The sequence below is a fragment of the Anticarsia gemmatalis genome, chromosome 13 (assembly GCF_050436995.1).
Source record: "Anticarsia gemmatalis isolate Benzon Research Colony breed Stoneville strain chromosome 13, ilAntGemm2 primary, whole genome shotgun sequence".
In the NCBI taxonomy this organism is placed as follows: domain Eukaryota; kingdom Metazoa; phylum Arthropoda; class Insecta; order Lepidoptera; family Erebidae; genus Anticarsia; species Anticarsia gemmatalis.
In genome coordinates, this window is record NC_134757.1 from 2,154,123 (window position 1) to 2,169,491 (window position 15,369).

At 37.7% G+C, this 15,369-nt stretch overlaps 1 protein-coding gene across 3 annotated transcripts in view; it reads right to left on the minus strand.

Moving 5' to 3' along the window:
- LOC142977917 (uncharacterized) overlaps positions 1-15,369 on the minus strand; it is a 36,095-nt gene that overhangs the window by 1,868 nt on the left and 18,858 nt on the right. The window contains exons 3-9 of one of the 3 annotated variants that reach the window (XM_076122046.1): positions 13,765-14,645; positions 12,707-12,788; positions 9,060-9,204; positions 1,879-2,023; positions 1,261-1,525; positions 643-833; positions 58-255 (exon numbers count right to left, since the gene is read on the minus strand). In XM_076122046.1, the coding sequence (XP_075978161.1) occupies positions 58-255; positions 643-833; positions 1,261-1,525; positions 1,879-2,023; positions 9,060-9,204; positions 12,707-12,788; positions 13,765-13,899 (1,161 nt within the window). In that variant the 5' untranslated portion in view covers positions 13,900-14,645. Of the gene's footprint in view, positions 1-57; positions 256-642; positions 834-1,260; positions 1,526-1,878; positions 2,024-9,059; positions 9,217-11,906; positions 12,137-12,706; positions 12,789-13,764; positions 14,646-15,369 lie in introns of those variants that run through there. The other 2 variants (XM_076122045.1, XM_076122047.1) reach the window with 2 other exon arrangements.

Genomic DNA, 15,369 nt, shown 5'->3' on the forward strand with positions numbered 1-15,369 from the left:
AAGCCAAAACTAAAACCATAATCCTGAATATTCCGTTGTGTATGGTAATATACTAACGTCGCTGGCGGAGGGCACGGGTTGCCGGATGCAGTCCTCGCAGCACTTGCAGATGAGCGTGAGCAGCACGTGTCCGGGCTGCGCCGAGGCCCCGCGGCGCTGGATGGCGCGGCGCCGCAGCTGGCAGTACATCTCCAGCAGGAACGACAGGAACGCCATCAGCCGCGGCCGCCCGCCGCCCACCAGCGTGCCCAGCAACTGGAATAACATAACGTAGCATTATGAAATCTGATCAGATTTGCCGATGATAACTAGAATTATGGGGCAAAAGAGCCAATCCAAATTGTAATACTTAATCAAAGACAAAATAACCACCAGAACAATAATAAAATACGTGTATATAACTAGATCGTGTTTCCATTTTGCTGCACCATTTCTTTCTCTCTTTATTAATTTATCCCATCCATTGCGGCATTACAAACCAAACAGTGACATAAAGACGTTCCATCAAACCCATCACATCTAAACCAGAATGACGCGTTCATGATGAGCGCTTCTTTCAGGTTTAGGTGTGATGGTGTGAACAGGTTTCTATCAAAAGCTGAACTATCACGATGATGGTCTGTGTGTGTATGTGGAAGTTACCTTGTCCCTGTCGTGGTACCACTGCTGGCAGGTGTTGAGCAGCGACTCGAGGAAGGTCTCTGTGTTCTCGCGCTCCACGACGGCGATGCAGCGGCGCGCGGCCGGCAGCGCGTAGCGTGGAGACTCCACGGCGCGAGACACCAGGTGACCCACCGCGTCCATCAGCGTGCGGGCCATCACTGCGTTCGGGTCTACACAGAAACAACGCATTTCAACTTATTATACTACTTAACATTTTGTGAGAAGGGGTTTTACTGGTACGTTCTTTTATATCTTCACGCTTGTTAGACATCCGACAGTGAAGGCAGAGGCGTATCAATATAAAACAATATTTCGTCGTTTGAATCTACTTAACAACAGGAATGGACACTAGCGCAGAAACTTATGAATATACAAATTAGATTTTGAACCATCCAAAACTGTCTAATTTCCTCGAAGTACGATTTAGCATCAAAATCGAATCCTGTTAGCTTAATTTACACCTCAAACTATCTTTAACCCTTTGACTGCCACGGCTATACTCGACGAATCAGAAAGAGCTCACGACGCTTTCGTCGGCAAATGTCGACAAAAATATAGCCAATATAGAAAGGAGTTAAAAAAAACTTGTGTATGAACCTTCAAGAGCCTTATCGATGCACTCCTGTATATCAGGCGCGAAGCTGCCCAGGTCCCCGGCGTCCGCGGCCAGGCCCAGTGCCGCCATGCCGCTGGCGAGAGCGTCAGCCGATGTGAGCGACTTGGAGCGCTTGAGCCCCGGAGTGAACGACTGTGGACGGATGCTCTTGCCGTTGCCGTTTGTGAGAGATGACGGAGGCGACTTCTTCTTCTCAGGAATGATCGCCTGCTGTGGTTGTAGCTTGAAGTGGACGCGCGGTCCCACCTGTAATGTTTGTAAAGTTACGTTAATTACCTATAGACGTTTTACTTTAGCAAAAAACCTTTTGGAAGCGTTTTGATTCATGATTTCACCGCATTGGATAGTAGGTAGTCCAAGCTACCTTGTTTGTTTGAAGCTACATTTTTTATAGGGTTTCCAAAGAGTTTCAACTGATGACACAATGTGATTACTATGCTTAATATAATGCTAATTCTGCATTTTACATAAAGGAACGTAGAGAGCACCATCCAAAGGCAAAATTTACTTTCAATAACGTCAGCCATTTTTGTCTAAACATCCGATTCAGCACGGATTTTGTCTCACTCGTTCTTCGCTATAATTCCTGGCATACAGACCTGTGGCGGCACGCTGCCGCTGGAGGCGCTGTTGAGCAGGCCGTGCGGCATGACGGGGCGGTAGTGCGGCGGCACCTGCGCGTGCAGCACGGCCGAGCGCGAGTGCTGCAGACCCACGTGCGCGTACCCGATACTCATCGCCGGCCTGCACACACAGAAACATGGTCATGATTAAGAGATTAATAACTTTACTTCGTCGAACGCTTCAGCGTAAAAAGACTAGTATATAATAAATGCAATTTTAGAAATAATCATCACTTGCACTAAGTGCAATAATTATCACTATAAGGGGGAAAACATCGTGATTGAAACCTTGCATGCCTAATATTTGTTAAGTCCACATGCAAAGTCCCCAACCCGCACTTAGCCAGCGTGGTGGACTCAACAACTCCCTCGTTTAGCGTTTAGGAGGAGACCCTTGCCCAGCAGTGGGACAGTAACGAGTAAAAAATACAAAAAGGGATTATAACTATAGAACACAACTAAACACATAAATCACACATGGTAAGTTGTGTTAAGGATCCTGAACTGAGAATATATCTTACCAATCTTTCAAATTCAGTATAAATTATGTAAGATTTTTCCTTACTAGATAGTAACATACTAGAAATCTGACAGATACAGGCGGTTATATAAACAATAGTCTCACGGGCGACGAGATCGTTTACCTATGTAACAATTTATACAGCCTCGTAGAGAACATAAACGTTATCTTGTGAAGAGATTAGCGGCATCACGAACAATTAACATCACTATTGAAACAAACTACATTTCTTACAGAATGTGGGTTGAAGTCTCGTACATTATATTCTTAAGTAAATATTTGTTTATTGTGGTAGACGTTAAAAAACATAGAGGAACAGAATTTTATAGAAACTGCTACATGTAATATAGGGTAATAATCATGGGCATTGACTAATAAGTAGATATGGCGAATAACACATTTGTGTATTTTTCACATTGCTGTTGCTGCATAAGTACCTAATGGTCTGGTAATCATGAAATACCTTTGGTCTCCCTGGTGTCATATAAACGTTTTTGGTAACACAGAAATAGGCCCGAAAACGACATTACATAATTGTTACTAAGGAGTCTAGAATAACAGACATAATATAAAACAATTAGATACAATTAAATAATATAACAAATGCTTATATATTAAAGCGTCATAGCGCTGAAAATAATAAAAACTAGATGAATTTACGAAGACAGCATAATTAGCCGGCTTTCACTTTCACTTGTCCAAAACACGATTCACGTGGTTTTATTACAGTTGTAACTCTTTTATTTACCAAACCCACATTATATTTTATTACTATCATATTAAAACATTTATAAAAACGTAATTTAATCAGACTGTTTTCAGACACAGGTTGGCTTGGCACACGTAAATACTGTGCTGCAAGCTGAACAAAAGTAAAAACTAGTTTTCTTTTTAATTTTATAAAAGCGTTATGTTTTTTTTATTGGCAGCAGAAGGGCCTTTTCGGTTAGCTGCCATTGTTTTGACGTCGAGACCAACATTGTCCGTGCTCATCAGAGCATGGAGACGTTCAGCTAGAATATCATACTTCCACGCCTTTATGAAGACTGTGTCAAAAGTTTCATCTCGCTAATCGTAAAGATCGGCGACACATCCTCCAGTAAAGACATATTTGACATATTAGGTCGGGTATTACAAGTTCATACATACTATAATGCGAAAAGACTTTTTCCCCGACCTAATAGAAAGAACTAGGTGTAAATAGTCATTTATTTGATCAAAATCCTGAAGTTGGCTTTTGGTAAATGTTCGACAAAATGAATTATTTTATAGCTCTACCGACCAAAGGTACTCGAATCAATTTCAACATTAATAAAGTTTAATTTCCAGCTCAGATCAATAGGGGCTATAAATCTACAGCTAAACAATTTCACCGAAGCAAACTGACTCATCGTGAACTATTTCAGTTCGTTATACAAATACCAATTTATGGGCAAAACGAAGTGTTATAAACTAACATGCGCGGCGTAATATCTTTGACGCTGGGTTCAAAGCGTCATGTGAGCTGAGTAATGAGTCATTTTTCTGTAGCTCCATTTAGACTGGACTTTAATGTAATAACTCATCTAACTCCATAGAGTCCTTGTAACTATTTAAGTACTTATTTCTGGTAAGATTACTAGCTGTACTTTTATTGAGATTTTTTTACCACCAGAGCAGAAACGAAGAATACTTATGTGCAAGTTTCAAAACTGATATCGAAATAGGAGAAATTGCTTTAATGCTACACGTTCTCTAGTACGAGAAAACATGTGAAAATTACACTGTATACATAAAATACAACTTTCTGCAGTTATATTATGGTGAGAACAGTTTAAAACGACTCATTGCGGACAACATTCTTCTTTGCCGCAAGGTCATAGCGACGTCTCACTTCAGTAATTTCATCGTACATAGAGCTAACTAAACAGTTTAAAGAACATATTGCTGGCTCTATTCTCACTCGACTAAAAAAACCGTCACATAAAAAGCATTCATATCATAATACCCACATTATTATTCATAGTGGACAATACCGCACGTTGGTTGGGCTCATAATCATGTGCGAGTCATAAATAATAGCGATCATTGTCACACAGCCGCCCGTTATGGCGACTCCTGCGCAACGCCACGCAAATTGTTTCATTACGGTAGGAAATGACGATGGTTAATGATGAATTCATTGTTAGTACGGCGACCAGATCGATATGAATAGTGGTACGGGTCACTTTGGCTATATCCGGATTATTATGAAGTTAGTTTTGGATATCAACGAAGGGCAGTCAGTAACAACTTACAAGGTTCGTACGTGAAGATAATCTTTGAAGACAAAATTAGGTCCTTGCATGATACTGAGGAGCTGTATTTGGTTTGCTCTAACAAGGCAAAATAATGTGTTTGGATGTGGGTATCGTTTAATGCAAGAATCTCTGGATCAGATAACACCCACGAGAATGTCAATGAACCTGAATCCCTCCGTTTAAACTAGAAATACTTGATTCTACAAAATGGATACTGGATTTTATTAGGAATTTTCTGGACGATCACGAAATGCAATCAAAACAGCACCGATATAAAATCTCTATTACATTACAGTTACGATTTTGGGTGGGTCTATATAGGTTAGATAATTAAAACTAATTTTTATTTTCACAAAAAAAGCCTTTACTCAGCAGTGGGACATAGAAACAGGATAATAAAAAAAATTAAAAACCTTTTAGATTTTAAGCACTAAGTACGATTAATCGTTTGACAATCTAATCGCAACTTTATACAGAAGACTGTTAAATTTACAAGCCAATCTAAAATCGAAAGTTATTAAACATTGATGGTACGCAACAGACTGTATGTCTGAGGACCTCGCATTTCGCAACAAATGACGAGCACGGGCATGACTCGGTTGAAATGAGGGCAAGTGGCGTGTCCTGTCTGCACTGCACCGGCTATTGTCGGCCAGCTCACCGGCGTTTATCTACTTACGCCTCGGACAACGCAGTGTTTCAGCGAGTTGAATGGACTAAGTGAACCGAAGTTTACTTGCCGTGTAAATTATTCAAGGCTGACGAACATAGCAGATCTCTCATGAGATGTAAATTGATAGACCTTTGTTTAATTTAGGTATATTGTTCAATTTTATTGACGCATCATCTTGCGATATAAATATTTATCTATGCTTACCCAAAAGAAAATCTAGACATCCAATACGGTTAGACGTAGGTACCAATGTGCTTTTGTTTAGAAACTTTGCAATCACATACAAATAGGTAGTCGTGACTAGGCTGCACTTATTTCGACCGACTTTCACAAGTTACGCGATCTATTTCCAATGATATCAGTAGAGAAAGAAGGTGCAACTGACCTACATGATAAATTGATTATATTATTTACATAGACGACTGCCTTCTGTTCTCAACATAAGAAACAAAATTGTAATACTGTTACTTTCTTATACAAAAAGAAAAACAATCGTACAATTTTAAACATATTGTAGTGACATTAATACGACCACGCTATGAAAATAGAAAAAAACTATCAAAAAGAGTTTGCTCTCAAAGAATATTTGATTACATGTGTTCTTGTACATTAAATATCAATTCAAAGTCAGGAAGTCATCTAAATTTTACGACCACTCAGAACTGGCAGACCAAAACCAAAAGCATCCAATTTTATAGCATTCCTGATATTTGATTCAGTAGATTTAAAACGGGAATTAGCACTCAACAGTTTTGAACAAAGTACTAGTAAGTAGTAAAAAAGGAAATTAATTCGGGGCTACCATTTTTCACAATAAAGCAACTAAATTAAATTAAACTAAATTAACTTAACTAAATTATTTATCTCGCCTAAAATTTATTTCATTGGTTCTCAATTAGGGATCGACACCGATGGAGGAATTTGGGGAGACCCCTTGCCTAACAATTGGGAGAGAATAAGTAAGAAAAAAATACTGCTAATTACAGGAAAATGCATTGCAAGGTTTCGTATAATATTCAGCTGCAGTCTTGTTAATTACCTTAAACAAGATTTCAGTTCGGAAACAGTCAATCATAATTATTTTACAAGTTATTGATTGAGTTTAAACACGAAACACTCGAGGCTACAACAAAGATAAAACTTTACAAATTCAGAATGTCAAGGATAAACAGTTAACACTGTTGATTTATATCGTTTTATTCAGATTTTTTGGGTATGAAATCTGAAAATTACATCGAAACAAAAGATACTAAAATTCAAACAGAATACATGAGCGGGTCAAGATTTCGCATAAATAAGACTTGACCTATAGCAATTACAGTTGGAAACAAATGTTAATAGCAAATTTAAAGTTAAAACAACGATCATTTCGCAAAGTATTCGAGATGAGTAAACAAAGAAAAAAGTGGGTTACAATCGCGACAGAAATACTTCACAGATCGAATAAAACGACCCAACAGAAACTGTATATATTCAATAAAGGTAATAGAATAAGTGAATATTACATAATGAGATGACAGTCGATATGTGCGGTCAGTGCGGCACTAGCTGAAACAATTACATACAACAGACATCCAACACTGACGGTCGTATTACTTGCAGCTAGCATTCCGTGACTCACGATCCATTGCACGGCATCGCCACTTTTCTACGCGTTTGACCATGTCTTCACAATTTTTACTGTTATTTATGTTCCAATTTGTTAAGGAAAGTTAGTGCATACTGCACTTTTAATTGGAAATTTACTAGAACTAAAGTTAAGAAATATTCAGTTTTAAATAAGGCTAACGATTCTACGGTCGAAAACCTGTGTTAACAGAGACTACAGTGTACAATATACAGTATTTAACTAATGGTTGCCTGTCATTCATAGCCGGCAGAAGACAAATGTCAGTCAATTAGTAAAAATGGTAAAACTACAGCCAATGAAGTCATATTTATAAACAACGGAGAATAAAACGGTGTGGTACATTGACCTTGAGATCGAGTAATGACAAGACGACAAAACATTAGAATGATCTCTAAAGTTAGATGAGAGTGACGCACAGGTCATTATATTGAATGGATCTTGTTTAGTCTGAAGAGATAAGTCGTAGTGTGTTTATACAGATAATAGTCGATATGAGCAAATCAACAAATACTTAGTCAATATTTCCGTAACCATGAATTGTGCGAATCCTACGAAAGTCTACATCCTCAGAAGATACGTAATCGACAAACACGTACTGTATATTCAGTTGCCAAAAATATGAATCAATTTCCTATTACAAACAAGAATAAAGCAATATTTAAAATTTTTAAGAAACGTTTGTGATGCCCTACAGGAACAGTCAGATGATATTTTCCATTGCATGCGCTATGCGACATTATAGACTAACTTCATCAGTAAAATGTGACTTATGTTGGTGCTTCTAAACCTCCAGTATATCTAGCACATATGACAATGTTATGTCATTTTTTGTACCCCGTAAATTTACGATTAAGAGAGTTCAGATGTTTGTTAAACACTGAACATTTAAAAGGTGTAAATACTTACACATCGGAGGTAGAGTATCTTCCACGCACCATTTTCACAATATAATTGAACACAAACTAGAAATCACAAGACGATACCACTACATCACACTCGTCATCGCACTGTTTGTATAAATCCAGATGTTTACGCGAGCTACAATAAAATTTATCACTATCTTCAAATGCAAATCTCAGTGCAAACTTGGCAATGTTGCCGACAAATTACGTCTCATTTCCCTCTCAACTTCGGAACTTTATTAATAGAATCCGGTATCCGCCACACATCCCTGAGCTTACACTTCCACGAGAGCGATGCATAAACTCCTCGTCAGCAATTTGTCGGCGAATCACTCTTCGGGCACTATTGAGATCTGTACTCAAAAATACGGAGAGTACGATTCAAGTTCGTTCGGAGGCGTTCGCGTGATAATTTGGTCGTTGTTTGGTCGCGTTCGTGTCGGGAACTCCGCGCGTCTCCCGGCGTGGCGGCGCGTGCGCGGACTGCGCGGGGCGGCTGGCGGCGGCGCACGCTCTTCGGCCCGTTTTGGTTTGCGCGGGCGTGTTCGCGTCACCGTAGCCAACAACTAAGTGATAACAAACACTCTACAATTGATACTACGGGTATGTATACATAGACACATCTACGCGACGCGTTTATCACGGTTTCGCGCATTGTTTCACTAATTTTTGTATTGCCTTCATTGGAGATGAGCCAACAGCGTTCGTCGCTACCAGTCACGTTAGTACCGTTGATGAGAAACAAACTACCAACATTTTCAGCGGCTACCGAGCAAGGTCAAAAACCGTGTAGACGACGGGAAAAGATTTTAAAATCCTATTCATTATAGTACACATGTACGTCATACACTCTTAATGAATTGGAAGACGAATCAAAAACGTTAGGTATGAAGCATTTATGTGCGGCGAGAACAATGGAAAAGTTCATCGTTTATCACAATGCCGAGTCAAGGTTATGTTTATAGTCATACAAGCACAGTAATTAGAATCTAGACTCCTTTGGCTGTTGCTAACTTATCCACGTGATTACGTTACAGATGAAGTGGGTACACACAAAAGAAAAACTTAACACACCCAAAGCACCATCATCCAGACACAGACCAACGATCAAGTTCTGACACAGTACCTATCTGATAAATAACAAAGTACTTACCTATTGTGAAGGTCAGCGGGCTTGGCCATGGTGAACTCCTTGGCGTGTACGTTCAGCTTGTTCGTGGACGCTGCCGAAGAAGGCGTGGTCGCCGGGCTAGTCGCAGTCCCAGCCGTGCTGGTCGCCGCCGTGGTCGCCACGCCGTCTGTGCGGACACCTGGTGGTCAACGGTGGTCGTCAAGAGAAGAGGGAGATAGGACAGATGCTGTGTACAAGGTTATTGATGGAAGACAGTCACAGATGTACGTCAATAGCGTTCACTTGTGTGATCAAGCAGTGTTCTCATTGTCTCGTTATTTGTATTTTGCTCAGTGATATAGGACGTGATTATGATAGGAAGATGAAGAGTTCATGAACGAGTCGTGAGTTTCATTTGAAGATGCTTTTTCAGTTAATGTCAAGGATCAAGAGAGAAGTACTAAAAAGAAAAGGCGCTTTATTCCTGTAATCCGGAAGGGACGTTGCAAACATGTACGTGTGAATGGGACTGATGGAACTTGGCCAAAAACACCGTGACACACTGACAAAATATAGATCGACTGGAAGTCGCTAAACACTTTACATTTAAACTAAATTATACAGATCTTTTGCTACAATTTGTTGAGGGAATGGCGGAGGTTCGCCATCGAACATTATGAGTGTTTCGCTAAAATAAGATTGATGTACTCGTGGACTGCTCCAGATTTGCCATGGTCATCTTTATACTCTCACTCAGGGTCGAGTGAGGCTGCTTTTAAAAGAATACGGTGTGTTTATAAGAAAACTGTCTATTAATAGGGAGGAGTAGTTGGGAGCATGCTCCACATACATCTAACACGACACGGGACTAACTTCGAAGTTCCGTAATACGTTTGTTCAAAATCACAAATGCGTTCCACTTTTCATTACATAATTCTAATACTTGGCAAGATTATTTCGTTTATATCTTGGCTATTTGTTTAGGAAGTGTAATAGTTGAATGTTATTTTAAAACACGAGATACTAAATCTTATCAAGAACTAACTATTTTATACTTGATACATGTAGGCCGAAAAGCATTTAATATAAGTACCGCTGTTAATAGAATAACATGAATGGTTATTCCGAGCACTGCAGGCGATTTACAGTTAGATTGATTGGTGACCAGCCGCCACTGGTATGTGGGCCTTCCGATGACGGACGCTTAATCATTAAAGTTATTATTTCTATTGGTGGACAGAAGGCCCATACTATATCAAGTCTACCAGGAATATTTAAAGTGGAGCAAATAGACTATTTTGAAGTAGGCATTATAATATTGATCGTTAAAAGGCTGCTAGAGTTAACAAACAGATTAATAAATAACAAATCCTTCAATTCGTAAATTAATCACGCTTGCTAATTGTAGCTGCGGTGAGCAATAGGAAGTGTTGTTGCACACTATTACGACGCACATAGGCACCTACCAATATTTGATATTAACGCTTTCAAGGAACTTCATAGTTGGATGCAAGAGGTACAAATATGATACGAAAGTAGAGCAGTCCTTCCAGGTACTCTACATTATTTTTGCCTTGTTCTTAGCTCACGGAAACCGTGTGGTAAGCACAACATTCTCTACTTCCACTGTCTCTAGGCACCATACCATCCATTCTCTTTATCTCTTTCGATATTCATAACATCTTGCACACAATTATCGATACTAAACTGAATTACTGTAATATTACTAATAGTAACGCAATCGAATACGACTCATTGGATTCAATCCCCATACGAAAAAGAGTGTAGTTGTTCTGATCTGACTTTGAGTTTCTACAAAGTCCTCGCGACACAAGATGAATCTTAAAAAAACGATCGTAGAAATATCATATATTAAAGTGCTTCTATACAACATATCACATGAATGTGCGGATCGTGTGGTCTAATTGGGTAACCCAGAACATCGCGCGTGGCACGCAAATGGACGCGCTCGAATGAGCCAAAGCAAAACTTTCATCCAAGATTTACTGGCTAGATCACTAACTGCAATATATTTGAAATGATCGTTTTACATTTCATCGAAAATAATAAATAGTTGGTGAGATATCGTGGCAACTGAACAAGTGAACAGTACTATAATAGCCAGATGCTGGCAGAATCCGAAATTCTACTTATTTTCATTATAGGTAGCAATTTGTCTACAGTGACTACAAAACGCTTAGTATATCATTTCATTTGGAATTAATTTGTCTTTCATGTTAAGTAAATACATCTGGGTATATTTCGTGACAACTCTACATGTATGTAGTTGAAGTGTGAGGAATAGGGTAATCATTTTTATGAAAACCAATTATATACTCTAAAAGATAATTATATTCTTGCACGAAATAATATTAGTTGAATTATGGATTGATTTATTGAGCCTTTCGTATTTCTGTCAATTGTACATTCCATGATCATTTATGTATGTGTACAAAAATTGTTCATGCAAGAAAAAGAGACGCTACAGACGCTACACATATTTTTGGAGATCTCTTTTTTGGAAATTGTTATGTAGTGTCTAGTGAAATTACTTTTCTACATCACAGATAAATCTGAAATATAAATACTTAGTGGAAAATAACAAAATTACTTATTGCCACTTTCACAAGCACCTATATTTTATCCAGTAATCCTAGCTTCTCAACGCAGTTGCCAAATAACCAGGCATTTTTCATTTCAGTGATCAAATTATTTCATTGTTCAGTTTAGCCAAAACACTCATGTTTTGTGACGGAAATAACGCGCTTGTTCCGAATTATACCAGCCAAGTCACTGTGACATTTACAGGCCGATTTACTAAATAATCTTACCACTCAACTGAGCGAGTTTGTGGGTGATAATCAAGATAATTTAGTAAAAATAACAAACCCGAAGCATCTGCAGTTGGCTGTGAAGATGTCACGGCCACAGACACTGATACCGGTGTCACGGGCACCGGGGAAACTGATACCGGCGACACCTGAGCCACAGGGGCCACGGGCGCAACTGCCGAGACCGGAGCGACACCCACCGGCTGAGACAACGACTGTTTCACGATACACCGAGACATAATATCTCACTTTTGTCTTTTATCATAACACAGAAAACCACATCAACATTCGCTTGACACACACGTCCCAACGCAACAAACATTCGACTGTCGGCCCGTTCCAAATATGATGTTTTGTTTATTTTTAATTTTGGCGCCAATTTTACGTAGAGACTCTAGCAGCCAAGTGTTTACATTCAGCCTGTGACAAATCGAGAATCGCAATAATTATTTTGTAATCGATAACGTTTAGTAAATTAAACTAAAACATGATTTATGGTGTAAGTTAGGTAATGATGCCTACGTATAATAAGGTATAGAGCATGGAAAAGTAAGTATCTACCTAATAGAAATGTGTACCTACGTAGTCCGGACAATTGCAGTGTGACAAAGACAAAAAAAAAGAAATAAACCTATCATTTTATCATTAAAAAAAACTGGCAGTGCTATATTAATACGCTAATTAATCCTTCAAACATAATGTTTGAGATTGTATGAGATAGAATCATTAACATTAATCATATATTATTGAAATTATTATTATTCATGATATTGAAACAGTACTAAGAGATCGAAATAATCAAATATAAACTCAGTAGGTCCTTATTTTTTCTAAAGTTAAGCAGTTATTCTTACTCACCAGGTGGCCTATAAATCTCCAGAGTCGGCTTTCCTTTAGCGTTGGTCAGTATCATGCTCCTCCTTTTACCATTGTTATTGAACTGTGGAAAAGTAAACAACTTTATAGACATTTAAAAATGCATATCATAGAGTTACTATGCGGCAGTAATTTTAGACGGTCACGATTTATTTCCAGAAACACATCATGATGCGATGGATCAGCCATCATCGACTAATTTAAGCATACTAGATATTTGGTGACTAATACCGAATTGGTTAGTAATAAATTATTTATTTTTCGTAAACTATGCCGTTAGCACTACTACAAAGAAGCATCGATGAGACACAGTGACAAAAAAAACTATAGATAATTATGATTGTAGCAGTGATGTCTGTTTCGGATACTATAAGTCTATATTTCTCTGTACACTTTTGCATAAGTTACTTAACTATATTAAAATGTATTTAAAACATTAATTATATTGTTTAAATAAACTTAGACTAGCATCGAATCTGTCATCAACCGATTTACGTTAACGATAATGTTATAAATCGATTTCGTAACAAATGTTAAGGCAATCGAGCAACGCAGACAGGACGTAGGTGTAAGAATACAACCGTGTCGCTATCGCCTACGTGCTAACTGTAATCAAACTAGAAATCCTTTGCAAGGCCTTTTAAAACATAATTAAATACAGATTCCTAATTAATAGGTACAGTTAGTTGTTGGAATATTGCATCGCACTTAAAATTGTAATTTGTTATTTTGCCACGGACATATAAATCATGCGTGCGTGTTATCATTTTAGAAAGAAGATCATGTAGAGATTTAAAGATATGTTATATTCATTATGATATTAGACTAATATGATTTTTATTTAGAATAAAGTTATGGACTTATTATTCTTGCAAATACTTAAATAAATTCATTTATGTTAGTAACATCTTGAATAGCTTTTATTAAACACGCGATGCTTCAGAAATAAATCATTAAATTCCTGTCTCCTTTTCTCAGAAATTTCTAATACAGATACTAATTATAATTAGGAAAAGATTGGCCTTAATTGATTTTGTTACCTGGTTGTGGTGCATGTTATGATGGGATTGTGGACGTATGAAGCTGCGCTCTCTCATTATCACGCCAGGTGAGGCGAAGTCCTGCATCCTGTAGCTCCTCTGCAGCTCGTTCCCGACACCGATTTGGGTCTGCATCTTGCCGATTGTATTAATCGATTCAACCGAGTCAAGCACTAGCTTTAGTATAATCTGTTGTATTTCCACCCACGACTTCCCGCCTTTTTTGACAGATCGCCTTTTACTTTTTTATGAAGCAAAGTCCACTGCTACTGATATTCTCTTTGGTTATTATAATGCACTCGGGCATTCATAAATATATTATATTTTTTAAATAGCTATGCAGCTATACCAGTATTTGTTTATCCTCTATCGATTACAAAATTCAATATTATCAAAATAAATACACTAGATCAATGACTAGTATTATAGTTACTTTACGCAATGTCACACTTAATATTTTTTAAGTATATTTTTTGCTATTTACAATTTTACAATACAAAAATCTATCTTATAACGGGCAATGCGCGTTAAAATGCGATTTGAAACTTCAAAGCGGTTAAAATATTTATTAAAAATTAAATAATCACAATTTAGATATTGTGACGTCACGTTAGAGATCACTTTTTTTCTCTTTTTTTATATATGCATATATAAAATGTACATAAATTAAAACCCTCTGTCGTGGCCACTGATAGAGGGTGTTCTATCGAGTTTTTTTCGTTTTCTTTAATACGACTAATATACAAGAGTAGTGCAGATATGGTTTGGTGCCTGACAGTGACCGAGCGATTGTTAGGTACAATATTTCGAGGGGCCGAGAAGAGACTTCTTCAGCTCCGGACTCGAATCGTTTCGTCGAAGGGGTTCTATGAACCCTAAATCTGAAACAAACAAAGACATATTATAACAACAATCAGTTAGTTTTGTACATATGATATTAAGCTCTAAGTTACGAAACTTGGACCAAATAAAAATATATTATTCGCGGATTCACTTGGAATAACGAGTTATTTCAGCTCCGTTTATACCTGCGTATGAATCACAAGGCTAAGCCGGGTTTCCTAACATGGCGATAACCCAAATATGTACAAAGATAAATTAAATATCGCATTTAATAAGTGGACTATAACTATACTGCCAGCTTAATCCCGAGGTCTTTCTGCGAAATATTAAAGTAATATTAGATTGTAACGTTGGGATAAATTTAGATACTCATATCTACTTAATCGACCGGGCATCTAGATGGCCATGGTAACCCCTAAATATATTTTAGACATGTCATTTCGATTTTTAACATATTATTATAAATCATCTTGCAACCAATTTTATTAAGTCAATAAATTATATTCTATTCAACAGATTATTTTTAGGCTGCAGTCGTGTTAGTAGAGTCGTTCTAGTAGCTGTGGCTTTTTAGTCATTAGTGAATTAGTTTGTACAATTGATATTTTACGTCAGGTATTTAAAAGAAGTGCATTATATCGTCTATTAACTCATAAATCTTTATATGGAAACTTCGAATATGATAATCAGTTTGGTAGAGATATATTTGTAGTATCAAAAGATATAGAGCGTACCTAGGTCGTAAGTTTTTTAGTATTTAAA